The sequence below is a fragment of the Monosiga brevicollis genome, genomic scaffold, assembly GCF_000002865.3.
Source record: "Monosiga brevicollis MX1 MONBRscaffold_16 genomic scaffold, whole genome shotgun sequence".
In the NCBI taxonomy this organism is placed as follows: Eukaryota; class Choanoflagellata; order Craspedida; family Salpingoecidae; genus Monosiga; species Monosiga brevicollis.
This window is the reverse complement of record NW_001865053.1, coordinates 614,329-634,328: the sequence shown is the minus strand read 5'-3', so window position 1 is coordinate 634,328 and position 20,000 is coordinate 614,329. Positions and strand designations below refer to the sequence as shown.

Genomic DNA, 20,000 nt, shown 5'->3' with positions numbered 1-20,000 from the left:
CCTCGTCCACGGCCTCGTCCACGGCCTCGGCCGCGGCCACGTCCGCGATGGCCTCCATGCTCGTAGTGGGAACCTGCATACTCGTCAGAGGCCCCTGGCCCCCGACGATCCGCTCCCCCATAGGCCGCTGATCCATAACCACTGTTGCTGGTGCCTCCAAAGCCGCCATAACCGCCGCCGAAGCCTCCACCTTGGCTGTAGTCGACGTAGCTGTAGCTCGAACCCTCGCTCATGTTGGCTAGTCTGCTTCAAAACGACCTCCTGCGCTCCTGCTGGGTTCAAGTCGCCTGTCAATCCGGGCAAAGCAACCACTTGGCACACTTCCTCCCTGCGTCGTCTCCTCGTGTGACGTTCAGTCGGATACGATGAAAGAAAGAGAGAGAGAGAGTTTGAGAGTTTGAGAGAGTTTGAGAGTTTGAGAGAGAGTTTGAGAGAGAGTTTAAGAGAGAGAGTTTGAGAGAGAGTCTGAGAGAGAGAAGTTGAGAGAGAGAGACTGAGAGAGAGAAGTTGAGAGAGAGTTGAGAGAGAGAGTTGAGAGAGAGTTTGAGAGAGAGAGAGAAACTACTGACAGTTACGAAACGAGTTTAGGTGCGTGTGTGTGTGTGTGTGTGTGTGTGTGTGTGTGTGTGGCTCCTCAATCATGGGTCTGGGCGGCAAGTGTTTGAGCCGGGCTCGTGCCTATGCTGACGGAAGGATGTGTGTTGGGTAGGCAACGGACGCAATGGCAGCAGTGGTTGCGCGTGTGCGCGCGGAGGTCAAGGCCGCCATGAGCGAGGCAGAGGGGTCACACGACTTTCACCACGTGCATCGAGTCCATGCGGTTGGTCATTGAAAGCTCTCTAGGCATGGGATGGGGAAGGGGCCGCACGCTTGGCTCATCTGATTCTTGACGGGTGTCTTCGTGTGGGCATAGGCGACCCGAACCATCGCGCAGAGCGAAGGCTTGGGTGAACATGGTACGAGCAGCTTTCGAGCATGGTGCATATGAGGGGTGAGGGAAGACGCTTGATTCTTGCTCAAGGTGACTTTGCAATGCCGGGGTTGTAGATATGCTGCTGGCAGAATTGGCGGCTTGGCTGCATGACGTGGCCGACTACAAGCTGACGGGGCATGACGATGCACGCCCTGCTGTCCTCGACCTCTGCCGCCGCTGCGAGGTTACCGAGGATGTAGCTCAGGCCGTGGCGGAAATTGTGCAGCGCGTATCGTGGCACTCTAGCCTGGAGCAAGACTCAACGGAGGTTGGTGGCCCAACCCACTGGTCGTCCTGCCCTGCCCAGCTCACGCTGCCATGCTCATTTGACGGGCCGTGCTGCTTTGTTTCTGCAGTTTGTTCACAACCACATTCTGCGTTGCGTGCAAGATGCCGATCGCCTCGACGCCATTGGTGCCATTGGCATTGCTCGGTACGACAAAGGCCGATGCACGTTGAGAGCCTTTCTGTTGCCGTTGGAGGCCTTTCTGTTGCCGTTGGGGGCCTTTCCGTTGGGTTGTGAGACGCCATTCAACTCGCTCAGGATGACATGGGATGGAATGGTGGTAGGACATTTGCGTACGGTGGTAGCAAGGGACGGGCCTTGTACGATCCCGAAGCACACCCACCGCGCAAACTGACGGATGTGATTGACAAGGAAACCTACATGAAAGAGTCTACCCCGACCATCAACCATTTTTATGATAAGCTGCTGCGCTTACGCAGCACCTTTCATACTCCGAAAGCGCAGGCCATGGCACAGCAGCGGTTGGTGGCAATGTTTTTGCTTGCTTGCCAGCTGCCTGCCTGCCCGGGATCGAACCCGGGTTCAAGTCGTCGCGGCCCACGCTCACCTGTATGAACTCGAATCCTTGCTAGACACGACTTTATGCTGGCCTTCCTGGACCAGTTTTACCACGAGTGGAACGGCGAAGCCGTTGAAGAAAGTCAGCCTTGAGGCCAATTCAAACCCGGTCTTCGTCCAGATGCCAGCCCATGTAACGACGATTAGCCCCATCTCCTGCCCGAACATGTCTCGATCAGACCCAACAGCGCAGGCGTGGCATGATGCCAAGCTTAACGCCGCCTCATCTACCAGTCGGCCCCCACAAAACATCACTTTCCTATCTCTCTTTGATCCTTTGAAGACTGAAACAAGGGGAGCAGAGACAAGGGGAGCAGACACAGGGGAACAGAGACAAGAGAACAGAGACAGAGGGACCAGCGACAGGGGGAGGAGCCCAGCGACAGGGATGGCAAGTCACAGAAAGAGATGAATTACATACCTGTAGTCAATTGTATCAAAGCAAACTTGAATCTTATGAAGCAGAATTCAAAAAGAGTCCTGTCACTCTATTTTCCCTCTCTCTCTCTCTTCCCTCTCTTCCAAGTCCTTCTGAAAAGGGGGTTTCTCTCTGTCTGTCTGTCTGTCTGTCTGTCTGTCTGTCTGTCTGTCTGTCTGTCTTGTCTGTCTGTCTGTCTGTCTGTCTGTCTGTCTGTCTGTCTCTCTCTCTCTCTCTCTCTCTCTCTCTCTCTCTCTCGCTCTGTCTCTGTCTCTGTCTCTCTCTTTCTCTGTGTCCGTTTGCGGCGCTAATACTCAGGGGGCGGTTCGGCGGCGCGGATGGCATTTGTTTGGATGATGGCTTTTTGATTGGGTATGGGTCTGGTGATGTATCGTTGGCGTTGAGGGTTTGGGTGCAAGGCGTGATTGCGGTGATTGTGCCTGCCTGTATCGTATCATGGGGCGATCCGGGTTTGGGCTGGCTTGGCTGGCCCTTGTGCTGTTGGCCCAAGGCACCGTTGCCATCATGTGCGGGGACCGCGAGTGCCGGAACTGTGACACGCGCTTGCTCGAATACGAATTGCTGGGGGAACTCACCTCATGCTCAGCCTCAGCCCAGCCTCGATTTGCCACGGGCGCTACCTGCAATTTCGATTGCAGTGGCACCAGCGTGGTCATGAGGACCATGGTCTGCCACGATGGCTTTTGGCTCTGGCCTCAAACCAACATCAGTGCCAACTACATGTGCCCTTCGTACCTTGCGGCTGGCTGTCACTATGACCCCATGGCGACGGACGGCGTTCGCTTCAGCTGCAACCGCTGTGGGCGCGAGATCGAATTGACACCCCTGGACACCACGCCCTTGATCATCTCAGCCGACGTACAACATCTGGAGATCACCTGCCACCATCTGGCTGCTTTACCAATGGAGCCCTTTCGCAACATGCGGTTCCTCGAGACTTTGAACTTGAGCCACAACGCCATTTCGTTTACCACCAAACGTTTCCTCGATACGACCTTTCGCTTGACCAGCATGGATCTCCACGACAACAAACTCTCCCTGCTCGATTGGGATGACACACCCAGCATCATGCCCAACTTCACCTTTTTAGACCTCAGTGAGAATAACTTGCAGCAGGTCAGCTGGTGGGCCTTTCGTGGCACGTTTTCACCGTCTTGCTCCGTTGACCTTCCAGAACTCCGCTTTAGCAATGCCAGCAACGGCTGTCACTGCGCCCTGCAGCCCCTATACACAACAAATGGTCTTGGCCAGCCAGACTGCGGTCGGGTGGTGTGTACCGACGCTTGTCGCAACCCGGCCGAGATAGACCCGGCTACTGAGACCGTCTCTTGCACCTCCTATGTGCCGGCTGCAAGGCCCGGCGCTTCCCGTGGCCTGACCACCTTGCCCAGTATGAACATGCTCTGCGACGGCCACACAGATTGTTTCAATGGCTTTGATGAGGACATCTGTGGCATCTACATGACTGATGCAACCAGCGACACTTTGCTGAAGGCGCTGATAGCTCGCTGTCATGGCTCAGTCCTCCACCTCATCCTCCTTCGGGGCGTGGTCGTACTTCGCCCTGATCCATACGAGCCGTTTCCGAACAATACTTGCTTGGGCAACACGCGATCAACTCGAGATCAGTTGGTGCTCCGCATCACCGACAATGGCGCTATCACCGCAGTGGATGGCGAAGACAGCGATGTCGATTACTCCTTTTCTGTTCTCAACTACACCGCCGCCCGTGTCTCGGGCGTGGCTCTTGGCGGGAACAACATCTCGGCCATTTTTGAGATTGTCAACGGCTTCCCCGACTGGGACGCCCAAGCTTCCACCGCTGACCCCAAAACGGAACCAAGTGGCAACACTAGCACCGCTGCCCCTGTGGCCTTGGTTCAACCCTCCAGGTCTCCCGTCCTGGTGGCCGTGATTGTCGCCGTTGTCGGAGTCCTTTTGTTGCTGGTTGGTGCCGTCACCTGGCGAGTGCGGCGCCAACAAAGGCGTCGGTTGAGTCACGAACAACAGCTCCGACCTCTGATGGACGAACTGACACTGGAGCTGACCCAGAGCGAATCCTGGGTCAGGTCGGGCGAGGCTGCTTCGGAACCGCGCGCAAACACGGCCAGTTTGTTGATCCCCTCGTACGTCCGCTTCGCCACAATACTTCCTGTAGCCCAGCCGTTGGTCAAGCCTCTTTGATCTTGCTTTTTTTTTTTTTTTTTTTTGATGATGAAAACATTGCATCTCCCCGCCCTGTGCCATGCACTAACATGCACACGGGCTCTCTGATTAATTTCTGGTCCCAGGACTGACGTTGTTCTCGAGGAGGAGCTGGGTCGTGGCCAATTCTCCAGGGTGTATCAGGTTGGTTTCGTGGCCTTATTCAGCGCAGCAAACCTTGCCCCCCCGGCAACCCCCCCTCCCCTCTTTTGCTCCTTTTGTGAGGCGGTCACGTCGGGTGCAACCATGAGTTCGTGGATGACCCTTTCGGAGCCCGTGCTACACCCTTTTTATTTGCTTCTGTGTCCCTCGCACGCATCGATGCAGGGGCGCCTCAAGAGTCGAGCGCTACCAGTCGCGGTCAAAGTGCTTCAAGAGCAGGAAGCAGTAAGCACGGGCATTAGCTTTTGATTGGGCGAATCTTAAGCTTTCCTGCCCAATATCACGACTAGCGTTGTCTCCTACCCCTCATCTTTTGTGGTGACTGGGTGGCGGCTCATTGTGTATTAGGCGGGAATGCGAGCTGTTCTTTATGAGGCAGTGCTCTTGTCGCAGCTGCACCATCCTCACATCGTACAAATGCATGGGGTGACGGCATTGCCCGAGGGCATGGCCATCATCCTGGAGTTGGCTGCTAATGGAAATTTGCGAGAACTGCTTCGGCATGATGGCGCGACCAGTGCTTCGTGGGGGCTTCGGCAACGGCTGCAATGGCTGGACCAGGTATTGCACCGAGAGCTCTGCTGTCGCTGCTTGTGGAAAAGCCATCGAGTTTGGGCTGTCTCACTTTGGTGTGCTCAATCAACCCATCCCAGGTGGCGCAAGCGCTGGCGTTTATTCACGCGCGTCGCATCGTGCATCGTGACCTGGCCAGCCGGAATGTTTTACTCACGCCCATGATGCTATGCAAGCTTGCTGATTTCGGCCGTACGTGTCACATGCCTTGAACTGTGCGCTTTAAGTCTGTGCACACGAGGTCGTTGGGTGCTTTCATACTGCCAAGCGCGGGTGCTACTGGCATGGTGAGCGGCTCATGGCTTTCCCTTGTGGCACGGGGCGACGATGGCGATGCAGTGAGCCGTGCGCTGCAAAATGCACAGGAATATTATCGGCCTAGTCAGGATGACCACGTCCCCTTCCGGTAGGGCCCCGTTCTGCCCCTCGTGCGCGCTGCCGGCTCACAAACAGATGGCCTGTTGGGGCTCTGCTGTGGTCTGCCTGTCGGAACGCCAGGTGGATGAGTCCAGAAACGTTGGTCGGTGGTGCAGCCACCATGGCGAGCGATGTTTGGTGCGTGGTTCCTTGCCTGCCAACGCGATCAAGACTCGTGGAGAAACACCCTATGGGGCATGCGCTGGCCGGCCTTCCATTATTAAAACACCCCTGCCCCTCCTTGGGTGAACGACCTTTAGGGCATTTGGCGTGGTGTGCTACGAGGTGATCACGGGACTGGTGCCGTATGCGGGGCTGGACATGCCCAAAGTGGTGGCTTTGCTAAAGAACGAGGGGCGCTTGGCCCTTCCAGCCGGTACCCCGCCAGGTCTCGAGCGGTCAGTTTGAACGCAACGCAATGCTGGTCGCCCACACGCATGCAGCTCACGACTTTTGCTTGCTCTGACTAGCTTGGTGGCGGCCTGCTGGCAGACCAGCCCGGACGTGCGGCCAACCGCGGCCGCTCTGAGCCCGGCGCTGAGTGCCATTGCTACTGCACTTTCCGTGCCGCTTGCGGACGTCAACCCAGCCTTGCAGGAGGAGACTCGAATTTGATGATAATCATAATTTTATTATTACAACTACTTCTCTGACTGTGCCTTCCATGTGATGCCAATCGAGGAACGAAGCTTCCCACCTGGCCTTTTCTTACTTGACATGTGAGTAGCCAGGCGCCGGTCGAGTAAAACCAGCGCACAGACGCACCTGGCTCTGGTGAGAGAACACGAAATGGGCATAGCAAGTCGTCGAAGAAGAAGAAGGCAAGGCGTGTCAAAGATCAAACCTTGTTTCACCTGCATCCATCAAGGCTGCCCCACGAGGGGGATTAAGGGTCAAAATCTCATTCTGTCCATCTCCTTGCACCACCCCCACGACATGCGCATGTTCTCAGTCGACTTCCCACCCACGACCCGGCCCGCCACACCCCCGTCTGTGCATGCGCAACTCTCTTTGTGATACTACCTACCTACACGGGCGGTGCACTTTTATCATCCAACGCACTTTTGTCCATGTAGCATGCATGCACGCACATTCTGTTCGGGTCGTCGGACCGACGCGTCGTGTTGCAGAGTTAAGAGACCAGCGGGAGGATCGTAAAACAAGTCCATGGCCCCCCTAAACACCCCCAAGCGCCGACCATTGTGGCTGAGGAACGGGGACATGGTAGCAGTGATGGGCAGGCTCAGCGGCAACCCTGCAACCTTTTTGCCAGCTACCTGGCACCAGCGCGCCCTTGCCTCATCAAACGGAGTTTTTGCGCAGCGACCAAGTCTGTCTTTGTCCAGATCCAAACACAGCCCGACACTCCTCTCCTGAACTCTCTTTAAATCCTCTTGGGGACCCTGACCCTCCTCACTCAAGGTGGCTGGCACCTTGCACACATGTAATTATCCAAGACACAGTGTTCGCCTTACAAAAGTGGGTTTGGTATTTTTGCCAGCACGCTCGACGACACACTCTTGCACCAGCCACCAAGCCCTAGGCGCAATACTTTTTTGGCAGTCAGGTGAATTTACAGTGCTACCCATCGCCACCTACAGGCGCGCATAAAACGAGGTTTTGCCCTCTCCCAGTGCTGCCGCCGGCTGCCAACGAGCTCAGACCCCACCGCAGTTTTTGTCGAGTAGCCCGCCAACCCCCGGGTCGCACACAAGCAAACCGCAGTTGCTCATGCTCTGCCGTCGTCTGCTTGCGTGAAAGATCAACTCGGCTCTTCGAGCGCACAGAGGTGAGCGCACCAAAAAGCCGAAGAGAAGTATTGCCCCGACCGTGAAAGAGACATACACACAGCAGACTGAACTCATTGCGACCCTGATTCCGTGATTGCAGGCACCCCGGACCGTTGTCTGTCGCCAAGCGTCAGCGTGTTGGAGCGAAGGAAAAAGAAAACACACACTCACACAATAGTTATCCATCAGCACGGCCATCACTTTGGCCACTGCCATGGCCGTGCCGCAACCGCTGCGGCTGGCACTGAGCTTTGCCTTGCTCTGGTGCTTCGCACGGGCCCAAGGTGAGTCCTCGGCACTCGCGCTGGTGTCGTGCCCACCACACAGGTTCTCCCCCTGGGGCATTGCAGTCAAACTCCCTCACTCACGTTGGCGTGTGGTCGCTGATGTGGGTCAACAGGGTCGCTGACTTTTAGTGCCCTCGACCTCAACACGGGCATCTTGCAGCTAAGCTTTGACACGGACGTGCTGGCCAGCTCGACCGATGTGACCCAGCTGCGTCTGCATCCCTCAAGCACGAGTCCAGATGACGAGGCCTTTGTGGGTCAGAACCAGTTGATTGGCCCTCTGACACAAATCTCATCCGGCAACAACCTCTACTGTATTCTCTCTGCCACAGGCCTCCTACGTCTGAAGCTCCGGCCCACCCTGGCCGTCAACGACAGCTCGACTCTCATCGAAGTTCGCTCAGGCCTGGTTCAGACTCTGGGCGGCCAGGCCGCGAGTGGCACGGATGGCCAGCGCCGCCCCTTCGACGAGTTTGAACCCGATGCTTATCCGCCCACAGCTTTGGATGTCACCATCGCCGATGGACTCGTGGGTGGTGCGCTGATGGTCACCCTCACGCTCAACGAGCCCCTCAGCGCACCTCCCGCCTTGCTGCTGGAAGACCCGAGTAACTCCAGTCTTGGCCTGACCTTGGCAATTACGGGTCAACCAACTCAACGCATCACCGAGAACGATCGTGTTGCTTGGCAGGCGGCGCTGGCCGATCCGACCATCGTGCGACAAGCCCTGCGTGCGCGTCGCACCGCCAACGGCGATACCACCCCCTTGACTACCGTGCAGGTGCTTCCAGGAACCCTGACGGACCGCGCTGGCAACACGCGACCCCAGGGTCAAACACTGCCAGCCCGCGCCGCCTCAGTTGACATTGATGGGCCACGCCTTTTAACGGCACAATTGGCCTTTGCCTCAAAGTCTTTGGACCTTCTATTCTCCGAACCTGTGCAAGCCAGTTCTGTCCAGCTCGATCGCGCGGTGATCAAACTGGTCAACAACAGCACCTTTGCCCTGGGCCCTCTCGTTGAAGACATTGCGGCTGGGGACGCCCTCCTCATTCTCAGCCTGACCGATGCAGCCTTTGCCCTCTTGCAAGCGGATTACACACGAACGCAAACGCCTGCACAGCTTAACCTCACCGCCGGCTTTGTGCGGGACACTGTTGGCCTTGTTTTTGATCCCAGCGCTGATCCAGCGCCCGGGGGAGAGATGCCAACCCCCTTTCGCCTCGCCAACCTGGTACCCGTGGCTGATAGCTCAGCCCCCATTCTTGTGCGAGACAGCGGCGTCCTCGATTTCACTCAAGGTACCCTGAGTCTGACAACGTCTCAGCCGCTTGTGCTGGCTTCTATCGACCCGTCAGCGCTATTAGTGCGCCTGGTTAGCACTGACGTTGTGGATGTACCCGTGGCCATCAGTGCCGTCAACTATACCAATGCCGAGGCCACTGCACTGGCACTGCGGCTTACCAACAGCACGCTGCACGCTCTGCAGCTTGCACGCCTCCGCCTCAACAACCCTGCCTGGCAGCTTGTTATTAACAGCGTCCTCGGCACGGACGTTTTTGGAACAGCCACGCCTGGCACTGTCCTGGCCTTGAATGTGGTACCGGACGCGGTCGAGCCCGTGTTCACGGCCAGCCGTCTGCTGCAAAGCGCCTCGGGCCTGGTTCTTGAGCTCACCAGCAGCGAGCCTACGCTCTTTACGGTCACGGAAGCCCCCCTTGCCTTTGTGCTCAACGGGGTCACCATTCCCGCGACGGGCCGCCTACTTGCCCTATCTGGCGCCAACGGGAGCAGCACCAGGTTTGAGCTCAACGTCACTGCCAGTGCCGCTGCGCTGCGCAGCCAGGTCTACGCCAATGCCTCGGCCCTCGTTGCCCTGGTGCTCTCCATGCAAGAGGGCCTTAGCATTGATGCCTTTGGCAACGGCAACGCTCCGGTCGATAAGCTGCCCGTTGATGCATCTGAGGTGGATCTACAGGGACCCGCCCTGACAAGTGTGCTTCTCGACGTGCCGCTCGAGCGTCTCTCTCTGACCTTTGATGAGGCCGTTCGGGCTGACCAGCAGACCGCCAACATTCTAGAGCTAACCCTGACGTTTGGCTCGGATGGCGTGACGGAGATGCTCCAGCTTCTTGGCCGCGATTTGACTTTCGATCAGGCGACACGCGGTGTCTTTGTGCCCTTGCCTGCATCGCTTGCGCAGCTTCTCGCTCGCCGTGCCATGAACGCCTCTGTAGCCCCAGATCTGACACTGACGGGTGTGGTGGGCAGCGATGTTTGGGGCAATCCCACTCCACCCACGTTGGAGAGCAGTCGCGTCCCGCTGCTGCTGGATAGTACACCACCAACTGTACTCAATGCCACCTATGACCCCTCGGCTGGCCTCGTGCGCATCACGTTTAGTGAGGATGTTATGGTCAATGGCGCCTCCAACGCATCCCTGGCCAGCACAATCGCCTTGCAGACGAGTGCAGATACGACGCGTACCACGGCAACTCGCCGTCGTCGTGCCTCGGACCTGCCCCCCGTGTACTATCGCTTGCAGAACGCCACCGCAGCAATTGTGGATGGCCGCATTCTCGAGGCCCAGTTGGGTCCGGATGACCGCGCATTGTTGGCCAACGTGCCTGCCTTCGGTGGGGCTCAGGGTCAAAGCGCTTTCGTCTCTGTGGCGGGACCAATCCTTGATGCCTTTGGCAACGAGTTTGCTGGTCTTCCTCGAAGCAGCGCAGTGGCCGCGTCAAACCCCAATGCAGCGACACCTAGCGCTACCACACAAGCACCGGGTGCCAGTAGTGCCTCGGATGACGACTTGAGTACAGCATGGATTGTTGGTCCGTCCTCGTCTCATTCACACCCTTTTTGGCAACTTCGTATTATGAATGTCTATGTAACTCATGATTGATGTCTGCGTCCTGCCATTTGCTTCCGCAGCCATTGCACTTGGCAGTGCTTTATTTCTGCTGCTTTGTGCACTCGGACTTTGCCTTTGCTGCCGGTCCGTTTGCGCATCATCATTTGATCGTCCCTTGAGCCAATCTGAAGCGGGCCTTTGCCAGCTTTACTCTCGTCCCGATATCGCTCTTGGCTGTCTGTTCTTAAGCTCACTGTGTGTGTCCGCCCGCGCCTCAGAAACCGCGATTCTAAAGAGTATTACGGCCGAAAATTGGAACGCACCGGCTCTGTGCGCGTTCTACCGCCCAACGGCCGTCCAAACAGCGCCGATCTGTCTTGGGATCCTGTGGGTGTTGAGCACAACACCAGCTTTCGTGGCAACAAGGCCGGTGCCCGTGGATCCATGGGTGGTCCTCGCATTGAAGAGATCCCGTATGAGGAAGAAGGCCAGCAGCGCACAAATGTGCTGGCTGGCCGACCCCCCTTGGCCGCCCTGCCCCCACCCGCTATTCCACCACCGCCTGGACCGCCGCCACTGCTGGGGGCCCAGGCCCCACCGGCGCTACCTCCTTCATCCAGTGTAAGAACATCAAGCCCGGGGCCAGCTGTCGCAGGATCTGGTTCGAATTTGGCCTTGCCCGCTGCCGTGGCTGCCGCTGCGCTGGCCGGACAGTCCCGGCACTCATCCCCGAGTCCAATCCCAACGCGTCATAGCGGCGGTTCGGCTCTTGTGCCCCCCTCACCGAACGGTTCTGCAGTGTCGGCGCCCGACAACAACACGCATGCCAGCTGGGAGCCGCGTGCGCTCACCATTCGGCATTCCACATCACCGCCGGCCTCTTCTGGGCCCGTCTCAAGCCGACTTGGCTCAACCAACTTCTCGCTGCAGAGCCGCCCGCCAGCGCTGGGAGCGCCTGACCAGCGCAGGTATCGTAGTGGGCCATTGGCAGCTGCGCTCCTCAAGTCACCACCGCCACTCGAATCGCGAGATACTGGAATCAGTCTGTTGGACGTGGACAAGGCTCACGTCTCTCGGTGCGTTTTCGCGCATAGCGTGACTTGGTCACCTGGCTTCTGATTGGCAGCCAAGTGTTGTTCGTGGGGCTGATATTCATTTGTGTACACACCTGATAGGAGCATGCCTGATGTCTCGATGGGTTGGGATCGGGATGGCACGTCACCAGGGCCCGAATTTCATTCACACCCACGCACGGCCAAGGGAACGCACAGTGCATCCCCCGACCGTGCCACCATTGAACGCTCTTTGAACAATGCATTGCAGGCTCTGCGGCAGCAATCTACGCCCAAGTGTCTCAATGGTAGGTACAATGGTCCTCAACCCAATGCACGTTTGGTCACTGCGAGCGCATGCAATGGTCTGCTGCGCTTTTGGGGCGAGGGGGGGTTTGAAATCAATCCGACGCTCAGGCGTTGCTGGGTCATCGCGCACACGCGCGCTCTGCTCATTCAACGCAACTTTGCAACCTGCACAGACGTGGCCATCAATCCCTTGCGTGGAAGCTGCGTAACGGCACTTTATGATTATACGGTTGGTCTGAACTTGGCGTGTCGAGCACGCGCACCTTACTCGCACATTCCCCTGGCTGTTAGCAGTTGTTCAACTATCTCTGTCCAGCGCTTTGGCAGCTGGGTTTGCGAGCCATCAGTTCTGCCGGTTGATCATATGAACGTCTTGTCTTCTAAACTAGGCTCAAGAACCGGACGAGTTAACGATTCGCAAGGGTGAAGAGCTGATCATCATGGGTGATGGTGGCCAGATTCCGGGGCCCGCGTGGTGCTTGGTCAAGGCCGTGGCCACGGGCGAGGAAGGATTTGCCCCACGCACCTACGTGGCCCGTGAACACGGGCTGGAGCCCATCTTACCGCCACCAAGATGATGCCTTTGCGCTCCAAGAGCATGGACAATGTTTCTGATGCTTCTGGTGCGTGCGAGTGTCGAGATGCATTGCAACAAGTGTTCGAGATTGACACTCAATGTCTGGCGTGCATCTGGCGATAGGCTCGGAATATGCAACAGAGGATGACGAGGATATGACGGCCACAAATGTGTTTGAGAGTACAAGATCGCCTGGCATTGTAATCAACGAGGATGAGGAAGAGCATTTGGAATCCTTGCCGCCTTCCCACGCTGCATCGGCGGTATGTGTGAACGCCGCCTGAATCACGCATTTGCAGCCATGCTTTTCTGCTAGACTGATCGACCCCCCGCCCCCTCCCCCCCGCCCTGGGAATCTGGCGCCTCTGTCTGTCACGTTCTTCTTACCGCCGCGTTGTTTCTATCCGCCATAGCGTACATCTTCGGCCTATATGCCAGATGAGGTGATCCAGTCACAGCCATCCAAGCTCATACGGCAAAACACCTCACTTCAGGTGAGCGCGTTGCTCAGACTTCTCTCAGTCTTCGCGGGTGGAGACACTTGTTGGGGCCCCGTTTTATCGTTGACATGAGCATGGGATTCATCCGTCTTTTAGTGTTGCCGCGTGCTGACCTGATGTGAAACTGGGCCCCCATAGGAGGACACGCATAGCCACTTTGACATGAACCCCAGCTTGTTGCGGAATGCGCGAAGTGCACTCCATCACGTGGACGCCAAGTGATCTTGGTTGAGCGGTTAACCTGACCGACGGTTGCATGTGAGCATGGTGCAACGTGCTCTTTTCGGCTTTGGGAATCAAACAAAGGGGTTGCGAGAAACTCTGGCGCTTGAGCGCGGGGCGCAGCCTGAGGCTGAAGAAATTTTAATCATGTACTTTGACTCCCAAAACTTTGATCGCGACTTCAATTGTTAGAGGGGAGTGGGCAAATGCGCGTTGATGTGCGTACGAAGGGCGCTAGGCGGCGTGGCACCTTATTCCCAAAAGTGAAACACTCAACCAAAACTTAAAGGTCGTTTGTAGATCTGATTACAAATGACCGGGCTCGACAAGCTCGCTGCTACGCGAGCTGAGGCCGGACGTGAATCCTGACATGTCCACGCGCTCCCAGCCACTTTCCAAGCCATCCTCTTGGTTCAGCGGTTGGAATAGGTCTGCATCGGTCATTGCAGGGCACATGTCCAGGACCTGATTGTTGAGTCGCTGAAGTCTGGGAATAGGACCCGAAGCCACATGTAAAATCAGAGGTGAGCAGGAGCGGGGCCCCACAGCCAAACCAGTCAACGGATACTAGGCAAAGACAAAACCAAAAATAAAAATACAAAAAACGGACCTGCGGTGCCAGGTGTCGCGCTCTTCAAAGGCTTCCTCAAGTTGCTGGAGGTGGACGCGGGCTTCCTCGGACAGAATCCAATGCGCCACAGCTTGAGGCACGGCGAGTACGATGCCAGCCAAGGCAAGCTTTTTGACGGCCTCTGCTGCTGCAGAGCCAATGGTTGGGACTGCAAAAGAGCACGGATCAAAGGCAAGCTGCATCAGAAGGATGGCAAGCAAGAAGCAAGAAGGAGAGATGCGATGGCTGCAATTGAAGCAATTGACCTCACCACTTGGAACGACACCAATGTAATCGCAGCCAAGGGCTACCAAAACGAGGCCACCAGTCCATTGGAGCTGGTGAACCAGGTCCGAGTTGGCCTTGTATTGGGCACGCAGGAGGCGCTTGCGCAGAAGGGCCAGGTCTTCATAAAGATTGGCACAGTCTTGCATGCTTCGCTTGGCCATGGCCAAGGCGTCATCAAACCGGGCACACTTTATCAACCAGTTTGTCTGTAGAGCCAATGTTCAGTGAAGTCCATGGCCAACGAAACGGCGGTTCGGAAAGCCAGCGGCAAACGGCAAGCCGTCACGATTATTTTGTGGTAAGGGCTGGTAAGCCAAACACCGCTGTAAAAGGGGCATACCTGTTTCTCACGCTCGGCAAACTGGGTCAGGGTGTCTTGGAAGGACACCATGGCTGTGATGACGATGCAAGCTGCCAGTTGAGCCGGCGGGGAGTAGCACACATGTTGCAGTTGCATGTTTAGCTGAAGCACTTACCTCGATCAACATCGTCGCCATAAGCTTCGGCGGGCACCTGATCGAGGAGTAGACGCATGGAATGGGAGGCCATCCAAGCCGTGACCTTGGTGCAGATGGCAGCGCAAAGAGAGGCCGGGACCATGGAGCCCTGCTTAGCCAAGGCCTTTGTTTGCGCGTACATGCGCATGATGGCGTCGCGATACTCGGCACTGTGCATAAGAGGTCCCTTTAGGATGGCGTCCCAAGGCAGCGATTGGTGAAGATGGCTGCCATCCACATCGCCCTTGCTGGCCAGCATCATCTGGATCTCAATCTGACAAGCCTCGGGCACTTCAGAGGCCAATGCTGTGCCTATTGGGTCAACCCATGACAAAGATGCACAGAGCAGGAGGTAAAAGAGAGAAGGAATGAGGGCACGGGGGGAGCGTGCAGATGCACGCGTGGAGCAAGCCAGCCCATTGCTATGGATGTGCCCCACTTTTGCCCGTGACAAAGCGGGAACGAACCGCGATAGGCGGCGTGCTTGGGGCGCCGGTCGGCGCCCGCGTCAGTGAAGGGAGTGGGTTTGGCATTTTGATCGGCAAGATCAATGTCTTTGGCAACGCCCTCAACTGTGACGGCACCAATGACGGCGGAGATGGAGACACCGCTCTCCCGGCCACTATCTGCAACAGCACGCAGCAGCCGGTTGACGGCGGCTCCAAAAAAAGAGAGCCGCGACATGCTCGTTGGTCAAAACCAGGCTGGCTCCCGGAATCACGTCGAGGAGCCACACTTTGGCCAACTAACGCCTATGGTCGTGTGGGCGCTTTTCGCACTCGCGTATGCTACAAACGAGCTCGCCAAGGATCGGGGTGAGGTGCTGGCCCGACACACACACACACACACACACACACACACACAGAGGCAAGCACTCAACATTGCCCTCGGATTGCACCGACATGGGCACCTATAAAGGTGTTGGCCGTACCTCTTGCCAAGCGCTCACATGCAAACATCAACAAGTGGCTCCACCGAGTGCGCTCTACAAACGCACGCACGCACGCACGCACACGCACACACACACAGAGGAGGTGAAGTAAGTAGAGTTGAAACCAAGGCAAGGGGGGCGGGAGAGGGAGAGAGGGAGAGTCGCACCTTGTTGCCTGGTGCAAGTGGAGTGAAATGATGAGCTCTGCCCAAACCCAAACTGGGCGCGCCAACTTCCACAACACCTTGAGAAGCACACACGGATGGTCCATGGTCCACACATGACCGCGCGCTCAACACGGTGTACCCTAGTATATCCCCACACGTGAACACCCAAGCGGCCACACATAAACCACTAAAAATCCCAAAAGTGTCAGCCAAAATCGCCATAAACATACACATGTAAGACTGGAAGATAATATCTGACATTCGCCGCCATCTACTCCCGGTTCAAACACATGTTGTGTACAGTTTAAATACAAGTGTGATATTTGACAGAGTATCGTAACCGGGATGATGTCGGGCAACGTGCTGCACCGCCTGCAACAGCAGGTCATCAGGTACGCACGCGCTCATGCCCGCGAGTGTCGATGGCACAGCGGTCCTGGCGGGCGCGTTGCTTCAACAGCAATGACTGTCCTTGTTTTTTTGTGTTTTTCCCTCGGGGTCTACACACCTCTCTCGACGTTGTATCCCTGGGTGGTTTTCCGCGTTTTGCGTGCCCCCAATCCCTATCTGTTGCCTTTTTTTTTTCCTTGGCTTGCTCGCGGTGGCGGTCTGTTTGCCTTGATGTCCAGAATGAGCCTGTGTTTCTCATTTCGGCCCATTTTAACCTAGGCTCAAGCCTGTCATCACAAGTATCCACTGCAACTACAAGCTCAAAGGTGCGGTATTGCTGGGGAACGATCGGCACATCCCCCGCTGATTGTATTTTGCTCATCTTCATCCCCTTTGACGCTCAAATTGGCGATGTGGGTCACGGCAGGCCCGGGTCAAGCGGGCGCCCGCCACTTTGCTCGGGAACATCTCCCTGCTATCCGCTTTCACAACCCCCAGGTCAGCCCCACTTGTTTTTTTGTTCATCGGGCATGTCCTTGTGCACGCACTCGCTCACAAGAGACACCCTTTCTCACCCTTTCTCAAACACGCTTGCTCAACCACCCTACCCGCCCCCTGATGCCACACCAGATTGCCACCCTGAAAAAGGGTGACGATGCCCTTGCCGCCCAGTTGATTGTCAATGAGACTGAGATCATTGACGTGACCGGCATGCATTCCAACGACATCCTGCAAACGCTGCTCGAGCGCTATGGCGAGACGACAGATGCCAACTAGCTGGATCTTTCCGCCACCGCCCCTACCTTGTTCTCTCTCCGTGCTCTTTGCCCTCTTTTTTTTATCGCGAGGGACAGAGCATGCAACGCGCCTGTCTGGCAGAGCCCCACCTTGTCCTGTCGGCCACTCTTCGATCAGCTTGTATCTCTGTCGCCGCCGATATCAGCTCGCGTGCAACGTGGGCTCAGCTGCTTTCCCTTGAACAGCTCTGTTTTAGCTTGTTTCGTTGTTCTTTTGTTTTTCAAACCGATGCATTGTGACTGAGGGGCGCACCCGTGCATTTTGGACATGGTGACTGACCATGCCGTGGCCTTTTGAGCTTGCTCGAGGCTGACGGTTTCATGACCCTCGCGCTCTGGTGTTTCAGGCAAGTGCTTGTTCGGTGTTCATCCCTAATGTCACCCTCTTGCTCCTTACCTTGGGTCCATAGTCGTGGCATAAATTCATCAAAGTTTCGAGTGCTTTCTCTTTCCCTGTATTTTTTATCTTATTTATACTTTTTTTTTTTTTTTGCTCCACAAAACTTCCGAGTGAAGTCAATTCGTTGGCAGCACTGAGATATGCTGAGGCGCCCCTCAATGGCCGCTAGTGCGAAAGACAGTCAAGGGAGACACCAACAGAATGAAGAGAGAAGTATGCGAGCATCATGCGCAGGAGAATGGAAGGTGAGTAACGTAACACCACGAACAAAAAAAGATGAACGATGCCATGTCTCGAATAAGATTACAAAGCACAGATCGGGTTGTAGTCGGAGAAAAAGGGAGCAATAGAACAACGGATCACAAGGGGGTCGGTTAATAAAAAAAAAAAAAAAAAGGCGGGGGAGGGTGTGCATCAAGCAAGTCAGGGTCTAACCTATTCCAAGAAATCGTGCCCAGGCTTGTCCACACCAGGGTCCGATGCGGACTGGTTGGATGAACCAAACCCAAGCACGAGTCAACCACAAATATACGAGATAGCGAGGGGAAAAGTGGACAAAATACAAGACGTCATCGGCACTCAGCGTGAGGCCTCTTCGAATAAGGGATAAATAGGCGATAGCAAACTAAAGGAATGGGACGCCGCCGACAAGGCAGCCTAAACAAAATTAACCAAAAGAATACTGATAGCTCGCGAGATGCCATTGTCGATCTAACACTCGACAGAAGCGAGGATGCTGCTCAACGTGAGACAGATCCATACCATCGCGCGCGCATAAATATACCAAACGGTCAGTCTGCATGTCTGACCAGCGTGGCCTCATGCAGATGCGCAATAACAGAACAGCATTTGTAATCGAGAAGAAAGAGAGAGAGAGAGAGAGAGAGAGAGAGAGAGAGAGAGAGAGAGAGAGAGAGAGAGAGAGAGAGAGAGAGAGAGGAGAGAGAGGGAGAGATAAAGAGAGAGAGAGAGAGAGAGGGAGAGATAGAGAGGGACAGAGAGGGCTGAAGGAAGACCCAGAAAAAGCAACTGGAATAACAAAAGTCACAACGCCGAGCTCCTATGGCTGGGTTGTCTTGTCAAAGAGCATGTTTTGTTGTTGAGAGAAGAGGGCCTTGGCGATCATCGGATGCATGGGTCCCAGTGGCGTCATGACGGGCAAAACGGTCATGGTGTTGTTGAGACTGGATGGGGTTCGGGTCGCCAATGCGTCTGGCTCTCCCGAGGCCGATCGTTTTGAAGCCAGGTCACCCGAGTCAGAAGGCAGCAGGTTCGAGTCGATGTAGACAGTTGGCGTGCGCTTGCGTTGACGCACTGGCGCCGGCGCAGAAGCAGAGCTGGCCACAGACGATGCACCCGTGATGCCAGTGCTGGCTCCACTGGCCGTGTCATGCATGCCACTGCTGGGTGACGGGCTGCTGCCTGGGTCGTGCATGATGCCTTGATGGAGCGACTGGCCTCCTGAGCCATGACCATAGCCTTGCATGCTTTCGTGACCTACAAGCCGTTTAATTTGACGTGTGCCCATGTAGATTCCAGAGTGCTTGAGAACGACGGGCAGTCGTCGAAAAGCGGGGCCATGCGGATGGGGATAAAGCGATAACAGGCCAAAACTGACTGACCAGCATTGACAGTGGAGGGTCGGCGGACGCCGGCCACGAGATGATCGGCACCCTGTGAATGAAGCTTGCGAAGGATGCTGTCAGCCAGCGCATCCATGAGACTGGCACTGTGGCGAAAGTTGTCCGCGCGCTCGACCACCGTCTTATACTGTTGCGCCAGCGTGTCGGCATCTTCATGTCCGGGCAAGAGTGTCAACGAAATCAGAATGAGGTTGCCGGTGGGTTTAAAAAAAAAAGGCTTAGATCGAGGCCCCAACGTGGCTTGTGGCGTTTTAAACATCTCCGCTCCGGGCCGATCCCTGGCTCGCTTTTGAGTTGATTGTCATGATGAAGAGCCACGGCGACTGCAAACATGGCATTGGACCTACCTGGTGGATCCTCGTCACCTTGCGCGTCCTGGGGCTTGAGCAGTGGATGAAGGATGTTGGCGGTGGTGGCGATGGCAGCAATAGCACTCAAGGGCTCGCGATCAGAATCCTCCAAGCCACGTTGGAAGGTCAGCTGAGTGATGACGTCGGCTTCCTGCAAATCCTGAAGCATGCGCATGATGTCGGCTTGCGTGCGTCCGATGTGAAGATCGTTGAGGCTGTTGGCTTCGCCGTCGGTTTCATCAAAGAACTGCGTGTTGGCAGCCTGGTGGAAGTTCAAAGGGATCTCGGCCGAGTCGGGGGTGGCGTCCGAGGTGGACGTACGTCCTGGCCGTGACATTGGGCTGGAAGCGAGGCCACCCGACGGCAGTAGTACTTGAGGAGCAGTCAAACGGAGGCTCAGCCCTCACGTGTTACAAAACAAGACTTGGCTGCTGGACCAGATCTGAAATGATAAAGAGATGCCGAGCCTGGACACGGAGGGCTTGCTCTGCTCGGACAGGAGCGTGGTGGTGCGGTATCGAGGAGGTTCAACAAGCGCGAGAACGCAACTACGAGTGATCACCATGCAAAGCCAGTGTAAGCCGAAACATAAAAAAATGCAAATTGGGCATACGATCTAGGCAGTATGCCATTGGATGCCGGGCAAACAAAGAGAGGGAGAGAGAGAGAGAGATGGGGGGGGGGGGGGGGGGGGGGGGAACC

General features: G+C 56.2%; 7 protein-coding genes across 7 annotated transcripts in view; 4 read left to right on the top strand and 3 right to left on the bottom strand.

The window, feature by feature from the left end:
- The window catches only part of MONBRDRAFT_33160 (uncharacterized protein), a gene marked incomplete at both ends in the record, with an annotated part of 5,806 nt that extends 5,573 nt beyond the window's left edge, over nucleotides 1-233 (bottom strand). The window contains one exon of the mRNA XM_001747283.1: nucleotides 1-233. This exon is cut by the window's left edge and continues 137 nt beyond it. Coding sequence (XP_001747335.1) covers nucleotides 1-233 — 233 coding nt within the window.
- Nucleotides 234-2,712: 2,479 nt separating this feature from the next.
- On the top strand, nucleotides 2,713-4,461 carry MONBRDRAFT_37789 (uncharacterized protein; the record flags this gene model as incomplete). The annotated part of the gene is made up of 1 exon (XM_001747381.1): nucleotides 2,713-4,461. One exon carries the CDS (start codon nucleotides 2,713-2,715, stop codon nucleotides 4,459-4,461), a length of 1,749 nt encoding a protein of 582 aa, XP_001747433.1.
- Nucleotides 4,462-5,149: 688 nt separating this feature from the next.
- On the top strand, nucleotides 5,150-6,249 carry MONBRDRAFT_37788 (uncharacterized protein; the record flags this gene model as incomplete). Its single annotated transcript, XM_001747380.1, has 6 exons — nucleotides 5,150-5,205; nucleotides 5,298-5,409; nucleotides 5,557-5,623; nucleotides 5,716-5,772; nucleotides 5,895-6,032; nucleotides 6,105-6,249. Exons 2-6 carry the CDS (start codon nucleotides 5,379-5,381, stop codon nucleotides 6,247-6,249), a joined length of 438 nt encoding a protein of 145 aa, XP_001747432.1. The 5' UTR covers nucleotides 5,150-5,205; nucleotides 5,298-5,378.
- Nucleotides 6,250-7,638: 1,389 nt separating this feature from the next.
- On the top strand, nucleotides 7,639-13,225 carry MONBRDRAFT_26951 (uncharacterized protein; the record flags this gene model as incomplete). The annotated part of the gene is made up of 10 exons (XM_001747379.1): nucleotides 7,639-7,708; nucleotides 7,825-10,545; nucleotides 10,646-10,709; nucleotides 10,844-11,641; nucleotides 11,741-11,925; nucleotides 12,100-12,155; nucleotides 12,316-12,463; nucleotides 12,627-12,766; nucleotides 12,917-12,997; nucleotides 13,142-13,225. 10 exons carry the CDS (start codon nucleotides 7,639-7,641, stop codon nucleotides 13,223-13,225), a joined length of 4,347 nt encoding a protein of 1,448 aa, XP_001747431.1.
- Nucleotides 13,226-13,396: 171 nt separating this feature from the next.
- Nucleotides 13,397-15,606, bottom strand: MONBRDRAFT_37787 (uncharacterized protein). Its single transcript, XM_001747282.1, has 7 exons — nucleotides 15,552-15,606; nucleotides 15,088-15,408; nucleotides 14,600-14,932; nucleotides 14,464-14,516; nucleotides 14,107-14,329; nucleotides 13,836-14,004; nucleotides 13,397-13,712 (listed from the first exon to the last, which is right to left on the bottom strand). Exons 2-7 carry the CDS (start codon nucleotides 15,302-15,304, stop codon nucleotides 13,532-13,534), a joined length of 1,176 nt encoding a protein of 391 aa, XP_001747334.1. The 5' UTR covers nucleotides 15,305-15,408; nucleotides 15,552-15,606; the 3' UTR covers nucleotides 13,397-13,531.
- A 460-nt stretch (nucleotides 15,607-16,066) lies between these two features.
- On the top strand, nucleotides 16,067-17,342 carry MONBRDRAFT_33157 (uncharacterized protein; the record flags this gene model as incomplete). Its single annotated transcript, XM_001747378.1, has 4 exons — nucleotides 16,067-16,110; nucleotides 16,388-16,434; nucleotides 16,536-16,606; nucleotides 16,739-17,342. The coding sequence occupies 4 exons, from the start codon at nucleotides 16,067-16,069 to the stop codon at nucleotides 16,883-16,885; spliced, it is 309 nt and encodes a 102-aa protein (XP_001747430.1). The 3' UTR covers nucleotides 16,886-17,342.
- Nucleotides 17,343-17,962: 620 nt separating this feature from the next.
- The window catches only part of MONBRDRAFT_37785 (uncharacterized protein), a gene marked incomplete at its 3' end in the record, with an annotated part of 8,533 nt that continues 6,495 nt past the window's right edge, over nucleotides 17,963-20,000 (bottom strand). The window contains exons 10-11 of the mRNA XM_001747281.1: nucleotides 18,824-18,922; nucleotides 17,963-17,994 (exon numbers count right to left, since the gene is read on the bottom strand). Of these exons, the coding sequence (XP_001747333.1) occupies nucleotides 17,963-17,994; nucleotides 18,824-18,922 (131 nt within the window). The remainder of the gene's footprint in view (nucleotides 17,995-18,823; nucleotides 18,923-20,000) is intronic.

Bases quoted from the DNA above. Each gene is read 5' to 3' on its own strand.
- MONBRDRAFT_37787 (XM_001747282.1), bottom strand. From the start codon at position 15,304: ATGTCGCGGCTCTCTTTTTTTGGAGCCGCCGTCAACCGGCTGCTGCGT. The intron at 14,005-14,106 runs GTGAGGTCAATT...GCTCTTTTGCAG, and splicing joins CATTGGTGTCGTTCCAAGTG to TCCCAACCATTGGCTCTGCA. The intron at 13,713-13,835 runs GTCCGTTTTTTG...TCCTATTCCCAG, and splicing joins CGCGACACCTGGCACCGCAG to ACTTCAGCGACTCAACAATC.